The 22115-nt window shown below is 45.5% G+C and overlaps 1 protein-coding gene across 2 annotated transcripts in view; it reads right to left on the bottom strand.

Annotated features, from left to right (window-relative positions):
* SVEP1 (sushi, von Willebrand factor type A, EGF and pentraxin domain containing 1) overlaps window positions 1–22115 on the bottom strand; it is a 306365-nt gene that overhangs the window by 13576 nt on the left and 270674 nt on the right. Inside the window, exons 45-46 of one of the 2 annotated variants that reach the window (XM_075595229.1) lie at window positions 6282–6458; window positions 2167–2337 (exon numbers count right to left, since the gene is read on the bottom strand). In XM_075595229.1, coding sequence (XP_075451344.1) covers window positions 2167–2337; window positions 6282–6458 — 348 coding nt within the window. The remainder of the gene's footprint in view (window positions 1–2166; window positions 2338–6281; window positions 6459–22115) is intronic. The other variant, XM_075595238.1, reaches the window with a different exon arrangement.

Genomic DNA, 22115 nt, shown 5'->3' with positions numbered 1-22115 from the left:
AGCGCTATGTACATTAATGGTGCTATATACATAAAGACATACAATACAATTTAGGGAACCGACGCAGGTTCAAGCAAAATTAACCTTAGAGCAAAACATCCAGGATCTTTTAAATGTTGTCAAAACAGAAAGATAATCTCGGGAAAGATAGACAGGGATTTATTCACCAATATTTCTATTAGATAAGGTCTCAAGAGAACTCAGAATTACCTGATGCAACTACCTGTTGTGGGGGTGGGGGAGTAGGATTAACCTTTCTGTGACAACTGCCATGGACTTCAGCAAAATAACATTTCGGTGAATTGAAGTGAAAGTTTATCTTTTTTACTTTACACCTTTATTATTTTCACTGGAAGTCACTTATCTGATTTGTAACATTACAATTATCTATGGGATTTTCCCTGCATAGTTCATAATAACCATCAAGTATAAACCAAATGTACTTATATGCATGCCAAGTGAGTTTAGTAATAAAATCAGTTAATAAGTAGCCAGCTTTTATTCTAGCCATATTATTTAGTGAATTATTAAAAGTCAGGACAATACTGAGTAATGTCGAATCATTCTACCCAACATACAGCATTGCCTGAAAGCATTCCTCTTCACATTAAACATAACAGTATCGATGACCATGCATTTCACTAGAAATGTATCCAGTTATTTAAGGTTGAATGCTTGGGGAATTGAAGATGTATAGACAGGTATAACATAATCTGCTCATGTTATAGTTGGAAACACATTTAATGCATTAATGTATAAAATGCTAATGCTGTCCATATTTTATTAAAAATACATGAAAAAATACATGAAAAAATACATGAAATTCAATATGCATGGCCTATCATCAATATTTACATTTGTTGCACATTTGATTTTGCCTATTGTGTTAGCAAGTCATTTGGGGAATGATTATATGTTAATACATACACGTTTCATGTGGACATGCTAGGAGTATCAAATGCAGTCATTTACTTTTTGCCCATTTCTGCCCTGTTCAGGATTAATTGAATAATCAATTTATAACTCAATCATCCAATATCTGTATACATTAGGTTTACCAAACAAGGAGTAAACTTAGCATGCAATAACAACATTTGTATTCCAACTAATCGGGATATATACAGAGGACGGGAATACAAAGTGTGCAAGAGATCATCCCTCCAATATTCTAAGAGTGAATATCAATACTTTATCCTTGTATAAAAATCTTTCTAAGTATATAAGAATATAAATTGAAATATCTAAAATAAAAACTACCATCGAGATGTTTAAGAGAATAATTGGCCATGAAAAATAATATAAATAATTACAAAACTATTACATCTCATATTTGACAATAGTGTATCTAAAATATATCTATAACATAACTAGGCCAAATAAAGTGCCAAAAAGTCCATGTGTGCTGCTAAAATGAAAAGTAAAGGCCTTTGTTACCCTCCAAGATAAAAAAATAAATGGAAAAATAAAGCACCGTGCCCACTAGTATACAGGCATACCCCGCTTTAAGGACACTCACTTTAAGTACACTCGCGAGTAAGTACATGTCGCCCAATAGGCATACGGCAGTTCACGCATGCGCCTGTCAGCATGTCCTGAACAGCAATACCGGCTCCCTACCTGTACCGAAGCTGTGCGCAAGCGGGAGACTATAGAGCCTGTTACAAATGCGTTATTTACATCAGTTGTGCACGTATATGATGTTTGCAGTACAGTACATGCATCGAGAAGTGGGAAAAAGGCAGTGCTTCACTTTAAGTACATTTTCGCTTTACATACATGCTCCGGTCCCATTGCGTACGTTAATGCGGGGTATGCCTGTACTTCTGTTTTAATTATGTTTGCAAGTGGAATCTCTTCATTTAATTAATTTTTGTCATTAAATGCGGCCCAATGGGAGTTGTGTTTCTTAATGTTTTTTTTTTTTTAACTGTTTTAGATCAATTAAACTTGTGATGCACCAGAATTATTTCACACGTTTTGCATCCTTAGTGAATTTAGTGGGAAAGTGTCAAAAAATATAATTGTATGGACTCCTTTTGTGATAGATCCGGGTTAACTGCTAATCTTCACTAATGAAGTCTAACTACTACAATTTTAAAAGGTATTATAACACAGCAGAAAAATAAAGAACTTATTAACAGAATTGTTGATATATTAGCAACTTACCTTTACAGGATGGTGGTGTTGACCAAGTCTGGTTTCCTAAACAAACGCTCCTAAAGGTTCCCTCTAGCATATACCCACTGTAACAAGAATATGTCACCATGTCTCCATAATGATGGTATGTCCCTCGAATCATTGCATTTTGTACATGACGAGGAGGGCCACAAGAGATTTCTAATAGAAATAGCAAAATATATATTGTATTTTATATTTCTGGCTCTAAAAGATACAACTTTTTCTATTACCACTATTTACAATCCACAGAGGCACTTACCAACCATCATAGCTTTGTACTGCCATCCACTGCACTTACTCCTTCCTTACTGTCTCCTTAAATCTCCCAAAATAAAACTTACAGCCAGATCCACACAGCTCTTTTACTGTAAGTGACGTAACCCTAATGTGACGTTTTGCCTAAACATGTACCTTCAAAGTGCAATAACAACGTAAGGTCATGTTTTCTCATGGAAACAGCATTACGTTACCTATAAAAGACTGTTAGTGATAGTTCTATGCAAAAGAGGTGTTTGCCCTAACAGCGCATATCCACAAAGGTCCATTAAGATTAACCCAAGGACTAAAGTAATTTAATGTTAAATCATAACTAAGCATGGCGTTATTCTAATCCAGAATTTAAAAAGGGGCTTTATCTGTGGAGGAGGAGGATGAGGAGGAGGAGAAAGAGCGTGAACAAACCTGAGATACAGAGGAAATAGCCTAATTTGAATATGCAAACTATATTGAAATGATTTAAATTAGCTAATTTCCCAGGTATCTCTCCAGATGTTGTAGAGAGGAGTGTTTAGGGAAGTATATGTCAATACGTACTCTACGAAAATAATCTTTCTATCTCTCTCCTTTTTAAAGTCCTATACACACTGTTATGTATACAAAATAACTTGCTGATTCATCAAAGGTATCATAACCTATGCATATCTTTATATACAGTATATATACAACAAGAAAAAAGAAGTTCCATAAGGAGCACTCGGAATGACCAAAAGTAACAAATCATCAAACACATGTAAAAAAAGACTGAGTATATTTGGTGTCCTGTGTGTGTGTTTTTAGCTAAAGGACAATAGTAATAGCTATGCACAAAGATGGGGGATAATAGCAGATGCAGAGAAACCATAGATGACACAGGGAGCCAGTGCTCACTGTGTAATCACGACCAGCCGGTCATACATATGAGAACAGGGAAGAACCCCTATGCATTGAAATGACAGCCTGATGAAGAGCAGTAATGGTAATTACAAAAAGGTCAGGTTCACTGGACAGTAAGTAATGCACCTCTATGCACATACTTCTCAAACTGACATATTTAAACAGAGCTACACATGTAAAGAAAAGTAAGCTGCATGAAACATCCTGTACATTAATGTCAGTTATAAACTCAAAGACAGGCGTACGGTCTGCATGGGCTGGGGTACAATCATAGATATGATCGATAGGAAGACTGTTGCCTTGGAGTTAACAGAATGGTCTCCTAGATCTGCAAAAGTTCCTAATCACTCAGGGCAAGTGCCCGCAATACTGTGGGATTGGGGGACTGCAATACTGTGGGATCACTCCGGGAAGAAGCCCCCAGGCGGTCATGAAAACACAGTGAGCACTGGCTCACTATGTCATCTGTGGTTTCTCTGCATCTGCTATTATCCCCCTTTTTTGTGCATAGCTATTACCATTGTCCTTTGAGTATATTTGGGGTCCTGTGTGTGTGTTTTTAGCTAGTGGCTTTATTACACGTGTTTAATAAATTGTTACTTTTGGTAATTCCGAGTGGTCCCTATGGGACTTCTTTTTTCTTGTTGTGATTATATTTTCCTGTCCCAGGAACAGCACCAGCTATCATTATTTGTAGTACATTGCTGTTTTTGTAGGGAGTACCTTTGACTTTTCGATGCGATTGCGGTATTTTTTGTTATATATATATATATATATATATATATATATATATATATATATACATATATACAAAACAAACAAATTGGAGTAGCGCCTAAGGAAGCTTGATAAAGATAAATCAGCTGTGTAAATCAGATAGAGTTAACAAGGCTATTGACCAAAGAATCCCCAAAAGGGCGAATTTGTGATAAAAACAACTGAAATCTATAGCAAAAATAAAAAATATGAAACATAAAAAATAAAATAAAAACCAGATGTCAGTTGAAATTTCAAAAAATGTACTTAGTCCACTGGAGTTTTGCTGCCCATATATAAGGATCACCAAATCCCAAGGATAGCCGCAGAAAACAAGAAGAAAAAACAGGCGCACTCCTAGTGTGATAAAGTATAAAACAGTATTTATGGGATTTTAAAATATAAAAAGCGCTCTCACAAACAGAGTAAAAATAATAGCATTTTGAGATATACTCAATCGCCTTGAAGCTGTGAAGGGAATGTATCAGCCTATCCCGTTGGTGCCACCTCTGGTGTATCCGTTGGTTCAGCAAGGTGCACTGGAGCCACCGCAGCCAGATGATGTAATAATCAGCCACACGGTCAGAAACTCCCTCCAGATACACCTCCCACAGCTCTCACTGCTCACCAGCAGGCAACTGCAAAACCGGAAGCGACAGCAGTCCCAAGCAAAATAGCAACAGCTCCAAGGTACTCTCTCCGTTCGTGCAGTAATGTCAGCCACAAACTCGCCTCTTTGGGAAATGCCCTACGCGTTTCGTCACTAAGAACTTCGTCAGGGGTTGAAGTCCTTAGTGACGAAACGCGTAGGGCGTTTCCCAAAGAGGCGCGTAGGGCGTTTCCCAAAGAGGCACATAGGGCATTTCCCAAAGAGGTGAGTTTGTGGCTGACATTACTGCATGAAAGGAGAGAGTACTTTGGAGCTGTTGCTATTTTACTTGGGACTGCTGTCGCTTCCGGTTTTGCAGTTGCCTGCTGGTGAGCAGTGAGAGCTGTCGGAGGTGTATCTGGAGGGAGTTTCTGACCGTGTTGCTGATTATTACATCATCTGGCTGCGGTGGCTCCAGTGCACCTTGCTGAACCAATGGATACACCAGAGGTGGCACCAATGGGACATGCTGATACATTCCCTTCACAGCTTCAAGGCGATTGAGTATATCTCATAAATGCTATTATTTTTACTCTGTTTGTGAGTGCGCTTTTTATATTTTAAAATTCCATAAATACTGTTTTATACTTTATCACACTAGGAGTGCGCCTGTTTTTTCTTTTTGTTTTCTGCATATTTTGCTATTTATGTTATGTTTCCATATGCTTTTCCATATAAATAAAATTGTAATGACCACTCATGAGCACAATTATATGTTTTTTCTTTAATCATATTGATTTGGTTGAGATCATTGCCACTTTCATAAAAAAGAGGCATGGTGTGTCAATAAACTGAGTTGCAAGGTTTAACTTTCACCTTTGTCACCTACATCAAGCCTGAGACTATACAAAAGACATCATCTAAATGTTTTGAAGAAAAAGCACCCCTTTACCCTGTGGATTTTATACTTGAGTCATAGTGCCAAACATACAGGAACTGGGAAATTTACTGATAACCAGGACATTTGGAATTTAACACAATTGTTCATGCAACAGCATTGCCTTTTTTCCAATAGTCCTTTTCATTTTTTTGGATTTTCCTTTGTTTGGTATCTATTTTAATGGTATTAACAGTACTACAATTGTGGGTATTTGATTAAGCTTAATCAAGGTATAGGTTTACATTTTCTGTATTATATTTCATTAAGGTATTTATTTAATTGTATTTTTCATTGTATTTTTATGATTTAAACAACTGCATATATTTCTTTTTTTTAGGAACCTCGGTATACCAATATTGCTTCAATACATAGTTCAGATTCAATTTTCATGCGCTAGGGTGTTATTTCTCTTTTATTACTCGATGATGCAAATGGAAGAGAGGGGTCCTCTTCTGTTCAAATTGCATGCAACCGGTTCTCCCTAGCAAACATGGTGGTAGACCTCATGACGTAGTAACTATGACATGGGGCACTCAAATGGCTAATACTTTCTCAAGCAGTTCTTTCTCTCAATACTCTCAATAAGCAAATGCCAAAGAGTTCTTACTCATCCAGGAAAAGTCATCCTGTCATATATATTATGTGCATCACTTTATAAATACTTACTTTCACATTTTGCTCTGGTATTTGTCCAAGTTTCATCAGCATTGCATGTTATCACACCTTGGCCTTGAAGCTGATAGCCCTTTTGACACTTGATGGACACTTTCTGGCCAACATAAAATTCTGTTTCTGTCAAACCAGCATTCTCTGGGATTACAAATGGCACAGGACATGGATTTGCTGGGGAAAGAACAATTGAATATAAATTAGCAAATAAAAAATATGCAGATATAATTATAATTAAATATTGTTTTATAAGATGAATATTGTGGATTTTGTTTATTACATGTTAGCGGTTACAAAACATTGTGGGCCAACATTATAGAGAAAACAGCCATTAAATATACTGTGCTTAAGATTGTCAAATGCACAACAACCCCTTTAGCTTCTTATATGAATTTGATAAACACTGTACGAAGAATTCAACTTTTACTTAAATTAGACATGAAAGATGCTAACCATACTTAACTGTTAAATTACATCACAAACCGCCAAATATATAGATGGTAATGTGTATGAGGATAATCAGTATTTGAACAATTATATGAAATAAGCCTTCTTATACTGGGAGAAGTATAACATTAAACAGTTCCAACTTAGTTTGGTAAAATACTTTTTGATAAATAAAGTTAAACGAAGAGTTCATAACTGTCGGAATTTCTTTCTCTGTGTTTATTTACATAATCTTGTGATGATGGGGCAGAATAGCACTGATACTGTAGCAGCTCAGTCAGTCAGCTTAGTCAGGAGTGGCAGCAGCTTAGTTTGTAAGTCTAAGGCTGTGTCCCCGGTGGCCACTGCTGTGCACGCTATGGCATACGGGGTGGGAACAAGATCTACTCCTCTATGGTGCCGGGCTCAGTAGCTGCCTGCACGCACATGTACAGATCACGATGCGCGACCACATTTTGTAAAAGACAAGGACTTTGGCTTTTCTTGTGGCGATGGAGCACTGGCCATGTCACGGTGGCGGTTCAGCCAATGAGGGCGAACCAGACACGTGACGTCATGGCCAAACCCTCCCCCCAACCCCCCAGCTCCCGTCGCAATCTCCTGCAGCTCAACCACAGACTATATACTAGTACAACTGACGGTGCTTAAAGGATTAGGCAGACTATATATTTACTATCTGACGGTAGACCTTGTTTGTTTGCAACCACAGACCGCAGATCGCGGCTTTCACCCATGCACGTGCTGCCAGGCCGCCAGGCGGCGTGCAGCAGTGAACACTGTGGCTGTAGCCTAAGGCTGCGGCCCAGTCACTGCCACAGCGCACAGCTCGGCATGCGCTGTGCTATCAAGCCCTGCCCCCCAGTCCGGCCGATCCCAGTCCCTACCTTGTCGGCCACCTTTCCCCAGCGGTGCACGACAGGTTTTCAGGGAGGCAGAGGAATTTGAAATTAGCATCCGCGACGGAGGCGTGGCCATGCCCCCACCGGCAGTTTAGCCAATAAGGGCGAACCAGCCGTGGGACGTCATGGCCACGCCCCCACACAAACCCACAGCCACCCCTCCCGTCGCAAACCTTCCCTCTCCCCTCAGACCGCTTATCGCGGTGCAGCGCTATGCACGTGCCGCCCAGCCGCCGGGCGCGCGCTCCACAGTGAAAACTGGGGACTCAGCCTAAGGTTCTCACTTCTCATTTAATTTCCCTCACTAGACCCTGCTGTCACAAAATGGTTCTGCACATGTACTGTATAGGGAAAAATGAGAAAAAAGGAGTATGTCCTTGGGCTCTTCCTTATATCAATGACAGGGCTGCTGACTGGGGGGAGAGCCGGGAGGCCTGGCTGCTGGTCCTCCAGTTTCCGCCACCACCACCAGGCCTCGGCTCTCCACAGCTGCGGCTTTGCGGCAACAAGAGGACTGGCAGCCTGGCCGCCCGCAGCCACCGGGCCTGTCCAGAGGCCTGAGATAATCCCCAAGGTAAGTCTGTATTTTATATGTATTTGGAGGGTGTTTTTTTATATATGTATTTGGGTGATGTTTTTTTAATATGATTTTTGGGAAGGTTTATATGTATTTGGTGAGGTTTATATGTATTTGGTGCAGTTTATATGTATATGGTGAGGTTTATATGTATTTGGTGCGGTTTATATGTATTTGGTGCGGTTTATATGTATTTGGGGAGGTTTATATGTATTTGGGGAGGTTTATATGTGTTTGGGGGGTGGGGCTTTTATATATGTATTTGGGTGGTGTTTTTTCCCCCCTTAATATGTATATACGGGGTGTTTTTGTTTTAAAATATGTATTTGGGGGGCTGGGTTTTTTTATATGCATTTGGGGAGTGTTTTTTTATATGTATTTGGAGGTGGGGTTTTTTAATATGTATTTTGGGGTGTTTTTTTTTAAATATGTATTTGGGGTGTGGCAGGGTTGTATGTATTTGGGGGGTTGTATATATTTCGGGGATGGGAAGGTTTTCTGTACATGGGGGTGGAGTTTTCTGGTATATATTTTGTGGGGGGGGATTGTGTGAGGGGGGAGGGAATGAGTGAGAAGTGGGGTAATTGACGGAGGGGAAGATGAGTGAGAGGAGAAGGGGTGAAAGAAAGGAGTGAGGGAGTGAGTGAGGAAAAGTGGGAGTAGGAGTGAGACACAGGGGAGAGAAATACATGCAAGGTGGGGAGGGAATGAGTGAGAGTGGGGTAATTGATGGAGGGGAGGAGGGTGAAAGGTGAGACGGAGGGGAGAGAAATGCATAGGAAGTGGGAGGGAAATAGAGGGGGATCGCAAGACTGCCGACACGGGGGGGGGGAGGAGGGGCATAACACTAGTCCTGGGCGTTGGGAAATCTGTGTGCGGCCCTATCTGGAATGCATTTAGATCACAGATGAAACAATAAACCTAGAACATACACAGATCAAACCAGGCACTGTACAAACATGAATGATGTTACATGCGTTTCTTCTTTGAGACCGACAATCACCGCCATGCCATATTCCAAACCCTCCTCTTTTGTCAATTAGATACAGTTAAATATAAGTATTTTTTCCATTATCTACTTTGTATCTGTACTTGCACTCCAATCCAAACTATTCATGCCAAATGGGGCATGTGCCCTCTGTGACTGATTATTATTGGTGCCAATCAAGGATTATGGATTTAGATTATAATTTGTGTTTCTCATCATCATCATCATCAATGCTGTTAGCATTGTCATTGACACCTATTGGCATCAATTAGATAGTATCAGAGCAAAAAACTCCAGAATCCGGTGCTCAAAAGTGACTGTATCAGTACTTTTTCTGTCCATGTTTTTAATATAAATAAATCCTTTTGATTCACTTATCCCACGACTGACGCTGTGCACCGGTTCTTTCCTACCTGGGAGTTTTCATATATTGGCATCAATTGCTTAACTGTAACTTTCCAATTTGATGGGAACGGCATTCATCAAACATGCTGTCGTTCATTTTGAGGAAAACCAGCTTCAAAAACGTTTGGCCAGTAGCCTTGTGTAGCGATCTCTTACATGGTTGTCAGAGGTGCAAAATACTCTTTCCGAGTATACACTGGAGGGTTGAAAGCTTAAGTAAACCATAGCCAGCCAGGATAAAGTTCTCTTTTCCTGCCAGTATATAAAGTGGCTGACCCTGATGTCAACTTCTCTGTTATCATTTATATAGTCTTCCATAATTGTAAAAATTGGGTAGGTTATTTTAGTCTTAGCAGCAAGATCTTTGGTCATGTTCATTAAGCCTGACCCAATATAGTCTTCTTCTGTATATGGCTCTGATTCTACTATTACATCACAGTTATATTTTATACTACTAACAGCCGATACACAGAAGTTTCAAGAGAAGCTGAAGGATGAGGTGCAGTACAAGTGACTTCTGAGCTGACAACTGGACAACAAGAAGCTCTTTGCAGATATTTATATCTGTGACAGGTGGAAGGAAAGAAGGCAACTGTGGCTGAAACTGAGGATCAAACACGTATGCCAAAATGAATTACTCAGATCTCTTTATTTGCAGCTGTTGCAGTGTTTTACATGCTGTTGCCAAATACTGAAAATGACCAGAGATTTTACATTCGGCAGCCAGCATTTACTGTACAGACCTGTGGCAGGACGGCCTGTAGCCGAGGTCAGGGAATAGTCCACACGTATAGTTTCAGGATAATGAAAACGTTCAGTGGCTTTATTTCTCCACAGCATACATAACATGCGGGTACACTGTCCCTTTAAACAAAACCTGCTCCACATTGGGAGATCTGACTAACACACCAGGCCTATCAAGCAGGCTGGCTGGCTAGACCATAACCAAACCATAAGTGTACTTTAAGCAGTCAGGAAAACAAAAGAACAATCCTTACTTTGGTTGAAGTAGTGACTTTGGTCAAATCCCTCAGACAGGCAGCTACTGCCAGTAACAAGATCATTTTCTACCTTGCTGGCTATCGGGTGTCAGCTTACCTCCTGATTGAACCTTCTGAGTTAACCTTCTGAGTGCTGGATGCAGCACTCAGACATATGTTTCCCAGGCATAACTGATAGGGGTTGACTTCACCCTGTCACATACCTCCCCTGTTTGTGTGTGGCTAGGGTCCCACACGGCTGAAGCCCGACCCTCCACTCCTTCTCTTGACAAAAAATCAGCATTTCCATGGTCCTTTCCAGGTCTATGCTGAATATCAAAAGAGAAGGGTTGGAGGGCCATGTACCGCCTGGTCAACCTTGAGTTTGTGTCCTTCATGGTGTTTAACCACTTCAAGGGCGCATGGTCAGTGACCAGGGTGAAGTGTACTCCGGTGACATAATGTCTCAATTGCCCATTTTACAGCGAGGCACTCCTTCTCAATGACGGAATACCTCACTTCCCTTGGGAACAGCTTCCGGCTGATGAACAGTATGGGGTGTTCAACACCATCAAATTGCTGGGACAGCACTGCTCCCAGTCCTACCTCTGAGGCATCCGTCTGGATGATGAAGGGCTCTTTAAAATCTGGGCTCCGAAGAGCGGGGCCCTCTGACAGGCACTTTTTTAGCATGTCAAAGGCGTCTTGGCACTCCCAAGACCATTTAACTTGGGTCGGGGCACTCTTTTTTGTCAGATCTGTTAGGGGTGCAGAAATTTCTGAAAAATTGGGGATAAACCGCCTGTAATACCCTGCTAACCCCAAAAGGGAGCAGACCTGTGTCTTTGTCTGTGGGGTGGGGACTTCCATTATGGCGGCCACCTTGCTAGCTAGTGGCCTTACTATCCCTCCCCCAATGGCATAGCCCAAGTATTTTATAGTGGACTTACCCAGGGCACATTTTTTTGGATTTGCAGTGAGCCCTGCTTCTCTTAAGGACGTTAAGACTGCCCTTAACCGTTTTATATGAGACTGCCAGTGTCTGCTATAGATGACAATGTCATCCAAGTAGGCTGCTGCATATGCCCTATGGGGTCGTAGTACCTTGTCCTTTAATCTTTGGAACGTGGCTGGAGCCCCATGTAACCCAAATGGCATAGTGACGAATTGGTATAAACCGAGAGGGGTGGCGAAGGCAGTTTTGCATTTGAATTCTTCCGCTAGAGGTATCTGCCAATATCCTTTCGTGAGATCTAGGGTGGAGATATACTCTGCTTTACCAAGCGAGTCAAGCAACTCATCCACCCTAGGCATTGGGTATGCATCAAATCTGGATACAGCATTTACCTTTCGCAGATCCACGCAAAATCTCACATTCCCATCTGGTTTAGGGACCAACACTATAGGGCTGTGAGGAATCAGGGATCGCGGCGTCCGCGCCCTGGTTCCTCTGCTCCTATATTCACCCCTGCTGCCGTGGCGCGTGTCCCTCGCCAGCGCCACTCACCTCCGGCGGTTCTGGGGGTTCCCCGTCGTCCTCCGCATCGCCGTCTCCCAGCAGTACCTCACGCGGCCGCCATGTTGCCCGGGCGCGCGCCTGAACAGCGCGCCGGGCGAAGTTAATTTATTCACTGCTCTGGCAGTGAAGACCCGCCCCAACACAGGAATAAGATCTCCTGTCAAGACAGAAGTCCTCACCTGCCTGCCAATCAAGGGAACCTATCCAGGATGGCTCCACGCAGTCCTCCAGGTCTGCCTTCACTTCTGATTGGTCAGCCACACTTTATAATGCCAGTCCTTCCTATCATTCATTGCTCGACATAGTTTTCACTTGGATTACTACTCTGGCGTTTTCTCTCTTATTCTCTCAGGTTACGACTTGGCTTGGCGGACGTCTCTCTCTGGCTCTCGACCCCTGCTTGGACAAACGACCTTCCGGAATTCTCCAATCCCAGACTTTGGCTAACGGCAACGACAACGGCATTTCTACACCGGTACCGGCAAGTATTGCTAGCTAAATAACACCTGGCCTGGCAACGCCAAATCACCACACTCCGGACACGCTCCCTTTGCTGCGGGTGCGTGCTTCTATACGTTCCTCACCTCAGTGAAAGGAACGGGTCTGGTCTGCGGGCAGCACCGGCGTAACATTATGTCGAGCCCACAAGACGCAGACCAGACTGTGGACTCTATGATGACGGCCATGTACCAAAAAATACAGGCCTTAACGGATCAAGTGGCTCTCCTCTCCCAGCAGGTATTGGACCGGCCTTTACCGGCACCGCCTGCGGCTGCACCCCCGGCGCAGCCTGACTTATCTTCCACTTCATTTTCAGTTCCGAAGATTCCGGCTCCAAGGCCCTACGCAGGGGATCCACACGCCTGTCGTAGCTTTCTCAACCAGTGCGAGATCCAGTTCGAGATGGCTCCCCAGTTGTATGCTACTGGCCGGAAAAAGGTAGCCTACGTATATAGTCTGCTCACAGGTAATGCACTGGCATGGGCCTCTCCGATCTGGGAACTACGCCCTGATATTACCCGCGATTACGCGGCCTTCAGACGGGACTTTCGACAGGTTTTTGATACCCCCGCACGTCAAGAGACTGCTTCTGATACCCTGCTAGAGCTTACACAGGGACGTCGGCCTGTGGGCCAATACGCCTTGGAATTCAGAACTATAGCAGCTGAGACTCATTGGGGTCAGGAGGCCTTAGTCGCCGTCTTCTGGAAAGGTCTATCGGAGTCTCTGAAGGATGAACTTGCTTCTCACACCAGGCCAGAGTCACTGGAGGATCTCATCTCCCTGGCTACTCGTATGGATCAGCGCCTTCAGGTACGCCGCGCTCAGCGTCAGCTTCCCCGGTCTACGCCTTTCCGTGCTTCCTTTTCCAGGTTCTCTACTAACCAGAGACCCGTCTTCTCCCCGTTACCGCCGCTGGAGGCTCCAGAGCCGATGCAACTTGGAGTTCAGCAACCTCGGGCACCGTCACGACAACTTCGCTCTAATGGGCAGTCGTGCCATCATTGCGGAGCTTCTGAGCAGCGCACCCGTAACCATCCACCATCTCCGGGAAATGACTAAGCCCAGTGAGTACGAAGGGGCGCTCTCTGGGTACCGAATCTCCTTGTCCCCCTCCCAGAAGGGAACTTCCCAAAAGATTGACAATTCCCATCTCCCTTTCAGGACCGACTTTCCGCACCTCCACAGCTGCATTTATCGATTCTGGCGCAGGAGGGAACTTCATAGATCAAACCTTTTCTGAACAAAATCAGATTCCGCTTTCCAGGAAGGACTCTCCCGTTGCCTTGGTCGGGATTGATAATCGACCTCTCACCCCGGCTTATATCTCCTTAGATACCGGACCTATCACCCTTTCTACTCATTCTCACAAAGAGACTCTGGGTTTTGATGTTATTCATGCCCTGGGAACACCTATCATGCTTGGCTTGCCCTGGTTACAGAAGCATAATCCACTCATCGATTGGGTTTCTCCTAACCCTATTAACTGGAGGTCAAGGTCAGAGGAACCTTCTTTCTCTATCAAGCAACCATCCTTTCTATTAGCCAACACATCCAGTTCTCTGAGGGAGTTACCTTCTCCATACGCCGAATTCTTGGACGTTTTCAGCAAGACACAGTCCGAACTTCTACCTCCTCATCGTTCCTACGATTGTCCGATTGATCTGGTACATGGTTATACCTTGCCTAAAGCCAAATCTTATCCTCTCTCGTTGCCCGAGACCGAAGCTATGGACGAATATATTCGTGAGAATCTTAAGCGGGGCTTCATACGTCATTCCAATTCTCCTGTGGGGGCTGGATTCTTCTTTGTCAAAAAGAAAGATGGTACCCTCAGACAATGTATTGATTACCGGGGTTTGAACCATATCACGGTGAAGAATCGTTATCCTCTCCCACTCATCTCCGAACTCTTTGATAGACTTCAGGGGGCCAATCTCTTTACTAAACTGGATCTTCGTGGGGCATACAACCTCATTCGCATCCGGGAGGGCGATGAATGGAAGACAGCCTTCAACACCCGTAGCGGACACTACGAATATCTAGTGATGCCCTTCGGGTTATGCAACGCACCGGCAGTTTTTCAGGACTTCATCAATGACATCTTTCGGGACGTTCTTAATCGATTTGTCATTGTATACCTGGATGACATCCTTATTTTTTCTCAAAACTTACAGGATCATATCATCCATACGAAGTTTGTGCTTTCACGCCTCCGAGAGAACCGGTTGTTTGCTAAAATGGAGAAATGCATTTTTCATCAGTCTACCACTTCCTTTCTCGGATACATCATCTCCAACAAAGGCTTGGCCATGGATCCAGAGAAGCTAAAGGCCGTCGTGGATTGGCCACAACCCAATTCCCTCAAATCTATTCAACGGTTTTTAGGTTTTTCTAACTATTACCGGAAGTTTATCCGCAACTTTTCTACCATTGTCGCTCCTATCACGGCACTGACCAAAAAAGGTGCAGACCCTTCATCTTGGTCTCCAGAGGCTGTCACGGCATTCGAGACACTGAAACAAACTTTTGTCTCTGCTCCCATCCTTCGACACCCTAACACGAATTTCCCCTTCACCTTAGAGGTTGACGCTTCGGACTGTGGGGCTGGGGCGGTTCTGTCGCAGAAATTTTCTTCCCAGGATAAACTTCATCCTTGCGGGTTTTTCTCCAAAAAATTCTCCTCTGCAGAGAGAAATTATGACGTGGGCAATAGGGAACTTCTGGCCGTCAAGTTGGCTCTTCAAGAATGGAGACATCTTCTGGAGGGGTCTAAAGAGCCATTCACTATTCTCACGGACCATAAAAACTTATTGTATATTGAGAATGCCCGTCGTTTAGGTCCCCGCCAAGCTCTCTGGTCGCTTTTTTTTTCTAGATTTAATTTTGTGCTCTCTTATATTCCTGGCACTAAGAACGTCAAAGCGGATGCTCTCTCCCGGCAATACTCTTCGGAAGAGAGATCAGAAAAAACCACAGAGTCCATCCTTCCTAAACAAAGAATCTTAGCAGCTGTAGCATTCAAGAATCTGGAGAGAATCATCAAATCTCAAGAGAATCTCCCGATCGGTCTGGTTGTTCCTAAAGACTCCTTGTACGTGGAACCCAAATTCATTCCTGAAATACTAGATTGGGGACATGCCGCCCGCTCGGAGGGACATCCTGGATTCAAGAAGACGTTGGACCTCATCCGTCGCACTTTCTGGTTGCCCAATATGGTAAAGACCATTTTTGAATTTACTCGGTCTTGTCCGGTATGTGCACGGAACAAGACTCCTCGCCAGAAACCGCAGGGTCTCCTCTTACCTTTACCTATTCCGGAACGTCCCTGGTCCCACATATCGATGGATTTTATTGTGGAGTTGCCAAAGTCGAATGGCATGAATACCATTCTTGTGGTAGTGGATCGGTTTTCCAAGATGGCACACTTTATTCCTCTCAAAGGTTTACCCTCCTCACCCGCCCTAGCTGATATTTTCTCCAAAGAGATTTTTCGGATCCATGGGATTCCCATATCCATCGTGTCTGATCGGGGTTCACAGTTCGTCTCCAAGTTCTGGAGAAATTTCACCAAGAGACTGGGTATCTCATCTTCCATCTCTTCTGGTTATCACCCTCAATCTAACGGACAGACCGAGAGAGTTAATCAATCCCTCGAGAAATACTTAAGGTGCTTCGTCTCGAATTCTCAGGATGACTGGGCAGAATTACTTATCTGGGCTGAGTTCGCCTTTAATTCTTACAGGAATGAGTCTACCCGCGAGACCCCCTTCTTCATCAACTATGGATTCCATCCGGCTCGTCTACCTATTTCTAAAAATTCCTCTGGAATACCAGCCGTAGACGAGCACATTGCCCTCTTACAGGACTCTTGGTTCAGAATCCAATCCGCACTACAAAAAGCATCATTGTCTTCCAAGAACCAGGCTGATCGTCACCGTCGTCTGGCACCTAATTACAAGATCGGAGACAAGGTTTGGCTATCATCCAAGAACATCCATCTCAAAACTCCTTCCATCAAATTGGCTCCTAGGTTTCTGGGTCCCTTTTCCATCTTGGAGCAGGTAAATCCGGTTTCCTTCCGACTCCAACTTCCTCAAAGCATGAGAATTCCGAATGTCTTTCACACCTCGCTTCTCAAACCATTCATCTCCAGTAGCCTCTTTCCGGACCACACTTCTAAACCAGATCCGGTGATGGTACAGGGTAACGAAGAATACGAGATTCAAGCTTTACTGGATTCCCGTCTTTCAAGAGGTAAAGTCCACTTTTTGGTTCACTGGAGAGGTTTTGGACCCGAAGAGAGGTCATGGGTACCCCTGAAAGATATTCATGCTCCAGGACTCCTCAAATGCTTCCGAGAGAAGTTTCCATCAAAACCATGGAAGGATCGTCCTGAGGCCGATCCTGAGGGGGGGGTACTGTGAGGAATCAGGGATCGCGGCGTCCGCGCCCTGGTTCCTCTGCTCCTATATTCACCCTTGCTGCCGTGGCGCGCGTCCCTCACCAGCGCCACTCACCTCCGGCGGTTCTGGGGGTTCCCCATCATCCTCGGCATCCCCGTCTCCCAGCAGTACCTCACGCGGCCGCCATGTTGCCCGGGCGCGCGCCTGAACAGCGCGCGCCGGGCGAAGTTAATTTATTCACTGCTCTGGCAGTGAAGACCCGCCCCCAACACAGGAATAAGATCTCCTGTCAAGACAGAAGTCCTCACCTGCCTGCCAATCAAGGTGTTAGGATGTGCTCACCACAAACGAGACGGGACCACGGTGCTGAGGTGGGAAGGTAGGAACACCACCCACAGCCACGAGGGCACGTCTTGAAAGTAGATTGGTCGGGGATTCCGGATCGGGGCAGGAGAGGTACGGTTGGTAGAGAGTGCCGTTAGCCAAATCCAAGGTTAGAGAGAGGGACGTTGTCGTTTACCGTAAGCCAGGATCGGGATGCCAGAGATGCGGAGAGTCGAGTAGCCGTGTGCCGAGTTCGGGATGCCAGAGGTACAGGAAGACGTAGCGGAAGCCGGTTTGGTACACGAGGAGGTTTGTAAAAATAGAACTAGGGAGGCAGAGAATGGTAAAGACAACTGGAACAATGCTCAGCCAAAGAACCAGTGATTTTGGCAGGTATATAAAGGAGTGAGGGTCCAATAGGATTGCAGCCATAAAGGGGTGTGTAGAAGGAGCCAGCTGCAGCAGGGATAGGTCCCTTATGAGTCCCAGGAGATGAGGCATAAAGGGCAGCAATCTGGCTGCATTCAATAGCAGCAACAGTTTTGTTCACTGTACCTTTAAGAGGCGGTTGCGCCTCCGTGTGGCCGCGCCTCTGTGTAGCAGCGCCTGTGGCTGCGTGCGCGGCCCCACGCCCTGATCCGAGAGCAGAAGAGAAAGAAGAACGTGTGCACGCGCGCACTGTGCAGGAACTCGCGCGCCTCTCTCCGGCGTCCCTGCGAGCCACGAGGATGTCAGGCGAGGCAGCAGGTAAGTGGGAGACACGCCGTGAACGGCGTGTCTCCATAATCCTTACACAAGGGAACCTATCCAGGATGGCTCCACGCAGTCCTCCAGGTCTGCCTTCACTTCTGATTGGTCAGCCACACTTTATAATGCCAGTCCTTCCTATCATTCATTGCTCGACATAGTTTTCACTTGGATTACTACTCTGGCGTTTTCTCTCTTATTCTCTCAGGTTACGACTTGGCTTGGCGGACGTCTCTCTCTGGCTCTCGACCCCTGCTTGGACAAACGACCTTACGGAATTCTCCAATCCCAGACTTTGGCTAACGGCAACGACAACGGCATTTCTACACCGGTACCGGCGAGTATTGCTAGCTAAATAACACCTGGCCTGGCAACGCTAAATCACCACACTCCGGACACGCTCCCTTTGCTGCGGGTGCGTGCTTCTATACGTTCCTCACCTCAGTGAAAGGAACGGGTCTGGTCTGCGGGCAGCACCGGCGTAACAAGGGCTACACCATTCACTGTGGGACTCCTCGATCATGCCCAATTCCAACATGTCTATTATCTCCCTCTCTACCAGGTCTTTTCGGCCCTCTGGCAATCTATAGGGACGGGACCGTACTTTTATGCCAGGTTCTGTCTCAATCCTATGGGACACTAAATCAGTCTGCCCTGGCAGTTCAGCAAAAACATCTGGGAACTGGTCACATAATTCTAGTAGGTCTGACCTTTGTTCCGTTGTTAACTGCCCTCCCATGGGAACCTGATGGTCATTGTACGTACTACCCTTTGGAAGTTGTGGACCCAAATCCGTCTCTCCTTCCAGAGGGTGGATGAACAGCGATCTCATCGTTTTCCAGGGTATCAGGAGGTTTACGTGGTAGATTTGTTTACCCTTCCTGGACCCTGGTTGAGAGATCTCATAGTTCACCTCCCCGGTGCGGCGGAGAACTTGGAAAGGACCCTGCCACTTCGCCAGGAGTTTACTCTCAGATGTCGGTAGTAGTAGCATCACTTGGTCCCCAGGTTGGAAGACCCTCAAGCGAGCATTTTGGTTGTACTGCCTTTCTTGACGTTCTTGAGCAGATTGTAGGTTTTCCTTAGCAAACCGACCTATCATGTCTAGGCGGTTTCTAAGGTCCATGACATACTGAAGGGTATTCTTGGAGGGGGAGTACTCCTCCTCCCAGGATTCCTTCAGTAGGTCGAGAATACCCCGAGGTTGGCGTCCATATAAGAGCTCAAACGGGGAGAAGCCTGTGGATGATTGGGGAACTTCTCGTACCGCAAACAACAGGAAAGGGAGAAGTTCATCCCAAACTCGCTTTTCGGTGTCCACAAACTTTCTAAGCATGGTTTTTAAAGTACGGTTAAACCTCTCTACCAATCCATCAGTCTGAGGATGGTAGACTGAGGTCCTGACGGATTTTACCTCCAATAACTTCAGGACATCCTGCATTAACTTTGCCATGAAATTTGTTCCCTGGTCAGTTAACATTACTTGGGGCAGTCCTACCCTAGAGAACAGTTCTAACAGCCTGTGAGCAACCTGTTTATCAGTGGCTTATCTCAGAGGGAAGGCCTCAGGATATCTGGTGGCATAATCTACAACAACGAGTATAAATTTATGTCCCTTCGCAGAGGGTTCTAAAGGTCTGACCAGATCTACCCCAATTCTCTCGAATGGGACGGCTACCAAGGGCAGAGAGACCAAGGGAGCCGGCTTCTGTCCTTTTTGGCTAGTTAACTGGCATTCAGGACATGTCTCACATAGTTTCATGATGTCACCATGTATGCCTGGCCAGTAAAACCGGGACGAGATGCGGTCCGTGGTCTTATCTCTGCCCAAATGACCACGCCATGGGAGAGTATGGGCTAGGGTGAACACTGTTTTAATCAACCCTTTAGGGACTAGCATCTGTCGAATGACCTCTCTGTTTGTGTAACCTTATTCACACGATATAGAATGTCATATAACAGTTCAAAATGTGGAAACACTTTTACACCTTGTTCGTCCATTATCTTGTTGTTGACCTGTACCACCTTCTCATATTGTCTAGCCAGAGCTGGGTCTTCCCTCTGCCTCTGACGGAAGTCAGGAAGATCCAAGTCTGGCAAAATTCCCGTATCTATCTGTTCCCCACCCTGGTCATCTCCGGCCATGACCTGCAGTCTTTTGGGCTAACTAATGTTACCTAGAGTCCCAGCCTTTCTTAACCAGTCCTCTTTTTCCGCACGTCTCTGTTTACGTGTCTTTGGGACGTGGGGTCTCCGGGGGGAAATCTCTGAGGAAAAAGGAAACAAGTCTCCAGGCTTTTCCGGAACCAGAGAAGTAGGCTCCGTAGGAGTAGGGGCCAACAATGTTTTGAAGTAGGGCCAGTCTCGGCCAAGTAGAACAGGAGCAGGTAGCCAGGGAGCAACTCCCACTGGTAGGCTAGCCTCTTGATCCTTTATACGCAGTAGAACGTTTGCAGTCGGGTATCTCTTTGTATCCCCATGGATACATTCGATATTTCAAGGAGAGTCATAGGATAGTCTGTTTCTTAGAATTAGGCCCTCTAGGATCAGGGTTTTTCCAGATCCCGAGTCCAGCATGGCTTTTACTATTTTCCCCTCCAAAGATGTTGGGACTAACCATGGATTGTGGTCCCCTCGGAGAGAAGCTGTGGCAGTGGTTCTGCCATATGAACAGTCCATCTCCTCATCTCCTGAGTCCGCAAACTCGGTCGTCAGTGGAAGCTCTCGACGGGGTTCGGTGTTTGGACTTCTCCGCTGTTGGATGGGATCCTCCCTTCTGGTTGGTGGTGGTATCCTCTCCACCGGATGGGTGACGGAAGCCCAGGTTTTCGGGGAATACAGTGGGTGGTGGCCTCCCTTGAGTGATCAATAGCCTCGGACCCGGGACGGGCATCTCTGCGGGAGTTTGTACCAGGAACCCTCCGAGATGGGAAAGGGTCTTCCGATCGGGTTGACTGGACCTCCCGAGCTGGCGGGTTGTAGACCCCTCGATTGTCTGCTCGCTTGCCTCTGGTATCACCGGAAGCAACTGGTGTTTGCACGGACCGTTCCCAGCTATCCTGTTGGGTGTCGTCGCCAAGGAAGTTTTCCACCAAGCGGACTGCTGAATCCAGGAAAAATGCAGCATGTCTTTTTACCCAGGAGTGGGAGGAGGGGGGCAGTATCTGTATGAATTGCTCGAGCACAAACTGTTCAAGGATCTCTGCCTGGGTATGCTTCTCTGGTTGTATCCACCTGGTACATAAGTCTACTAAGCGGTGGGCTACGACCCGGGGTCTGTCTCTGTTTGTATATTTGACTGTCCGGAACCGCTGACGGTAGGTCTCTGGAGTAAGGCCTAGGCGATCCAGAATAGCAGCCTTTAGTTGCTGATAGTCCATGACCTCGTCTGCTGGAAGAGCTTGATAGGCTGCCGGAGCTTCTCCTATGAGGAGTGGAGCCAGAGTCGTAACACAGCGTTCAACTGTCCAGCCGTGGGCCGTGGCTACCCTTTCAAAAGTGAGGAGAAATGCCTCTGGGTCGTCGGTTGGCTTCATTTTAGGCAGCATCACCGGTGGGTTATTTGGAATCCCTGGTCTGCCTGGGGCTGGGCCTTCGACCAGCAGTTGGAGTAGCTTTTCCTCTCGCCGGGCCTGTTGCTCAACTTGCTGGGCTTGTCGCTCAGTTTGCTGAGCTTGATGTTCTGCTTGCTTGACCTGCCATTCTATTTGACGGGCCTGTTGCTCAGCTTGCTTTTCTGCTAGCTAGAGCTGTTGCTCAAGGAACTGAGAAAAAAAATTCTCCTTTTTTTTTCTCCTGTGTGGCCCTTCAGATACAGGGGCCGTCCAACATCCCACTTCTGACACCACCTGTGGCAGGACGGCCTGTAGCCGATGTCAGGGAACAGTCCACACGTATAGTTTCAGGATAATGAAAACGTTCAGTGGCTTTATTTCTCCACAGCATACATAACATGCGGGTACACTGTCTCTTTAAACAAAACAAAACCTGCTCCACATTGGGAGATCTGACTAACACACCAGGCCTATCTAGCAGGCT

Source organism: Ascaphus truei, chromosome 1, assembly GCF_040206685.1.
Source record: "Ascaphus truei isolate aAscTru1 chromosome 1, aAscTru1.hap1, whole genome shotgun sequence".
Classification (NCBI taxonomy): domain Eukaryota; kingdom Metazoa; phylum Chordata; class Amphibia; order Anura; family Ascaphidae; genus Ascaphus; species Ascaphus truei.
This window is presented reverse-complemented; position numbering and strand designations above follow the sequence as displayed.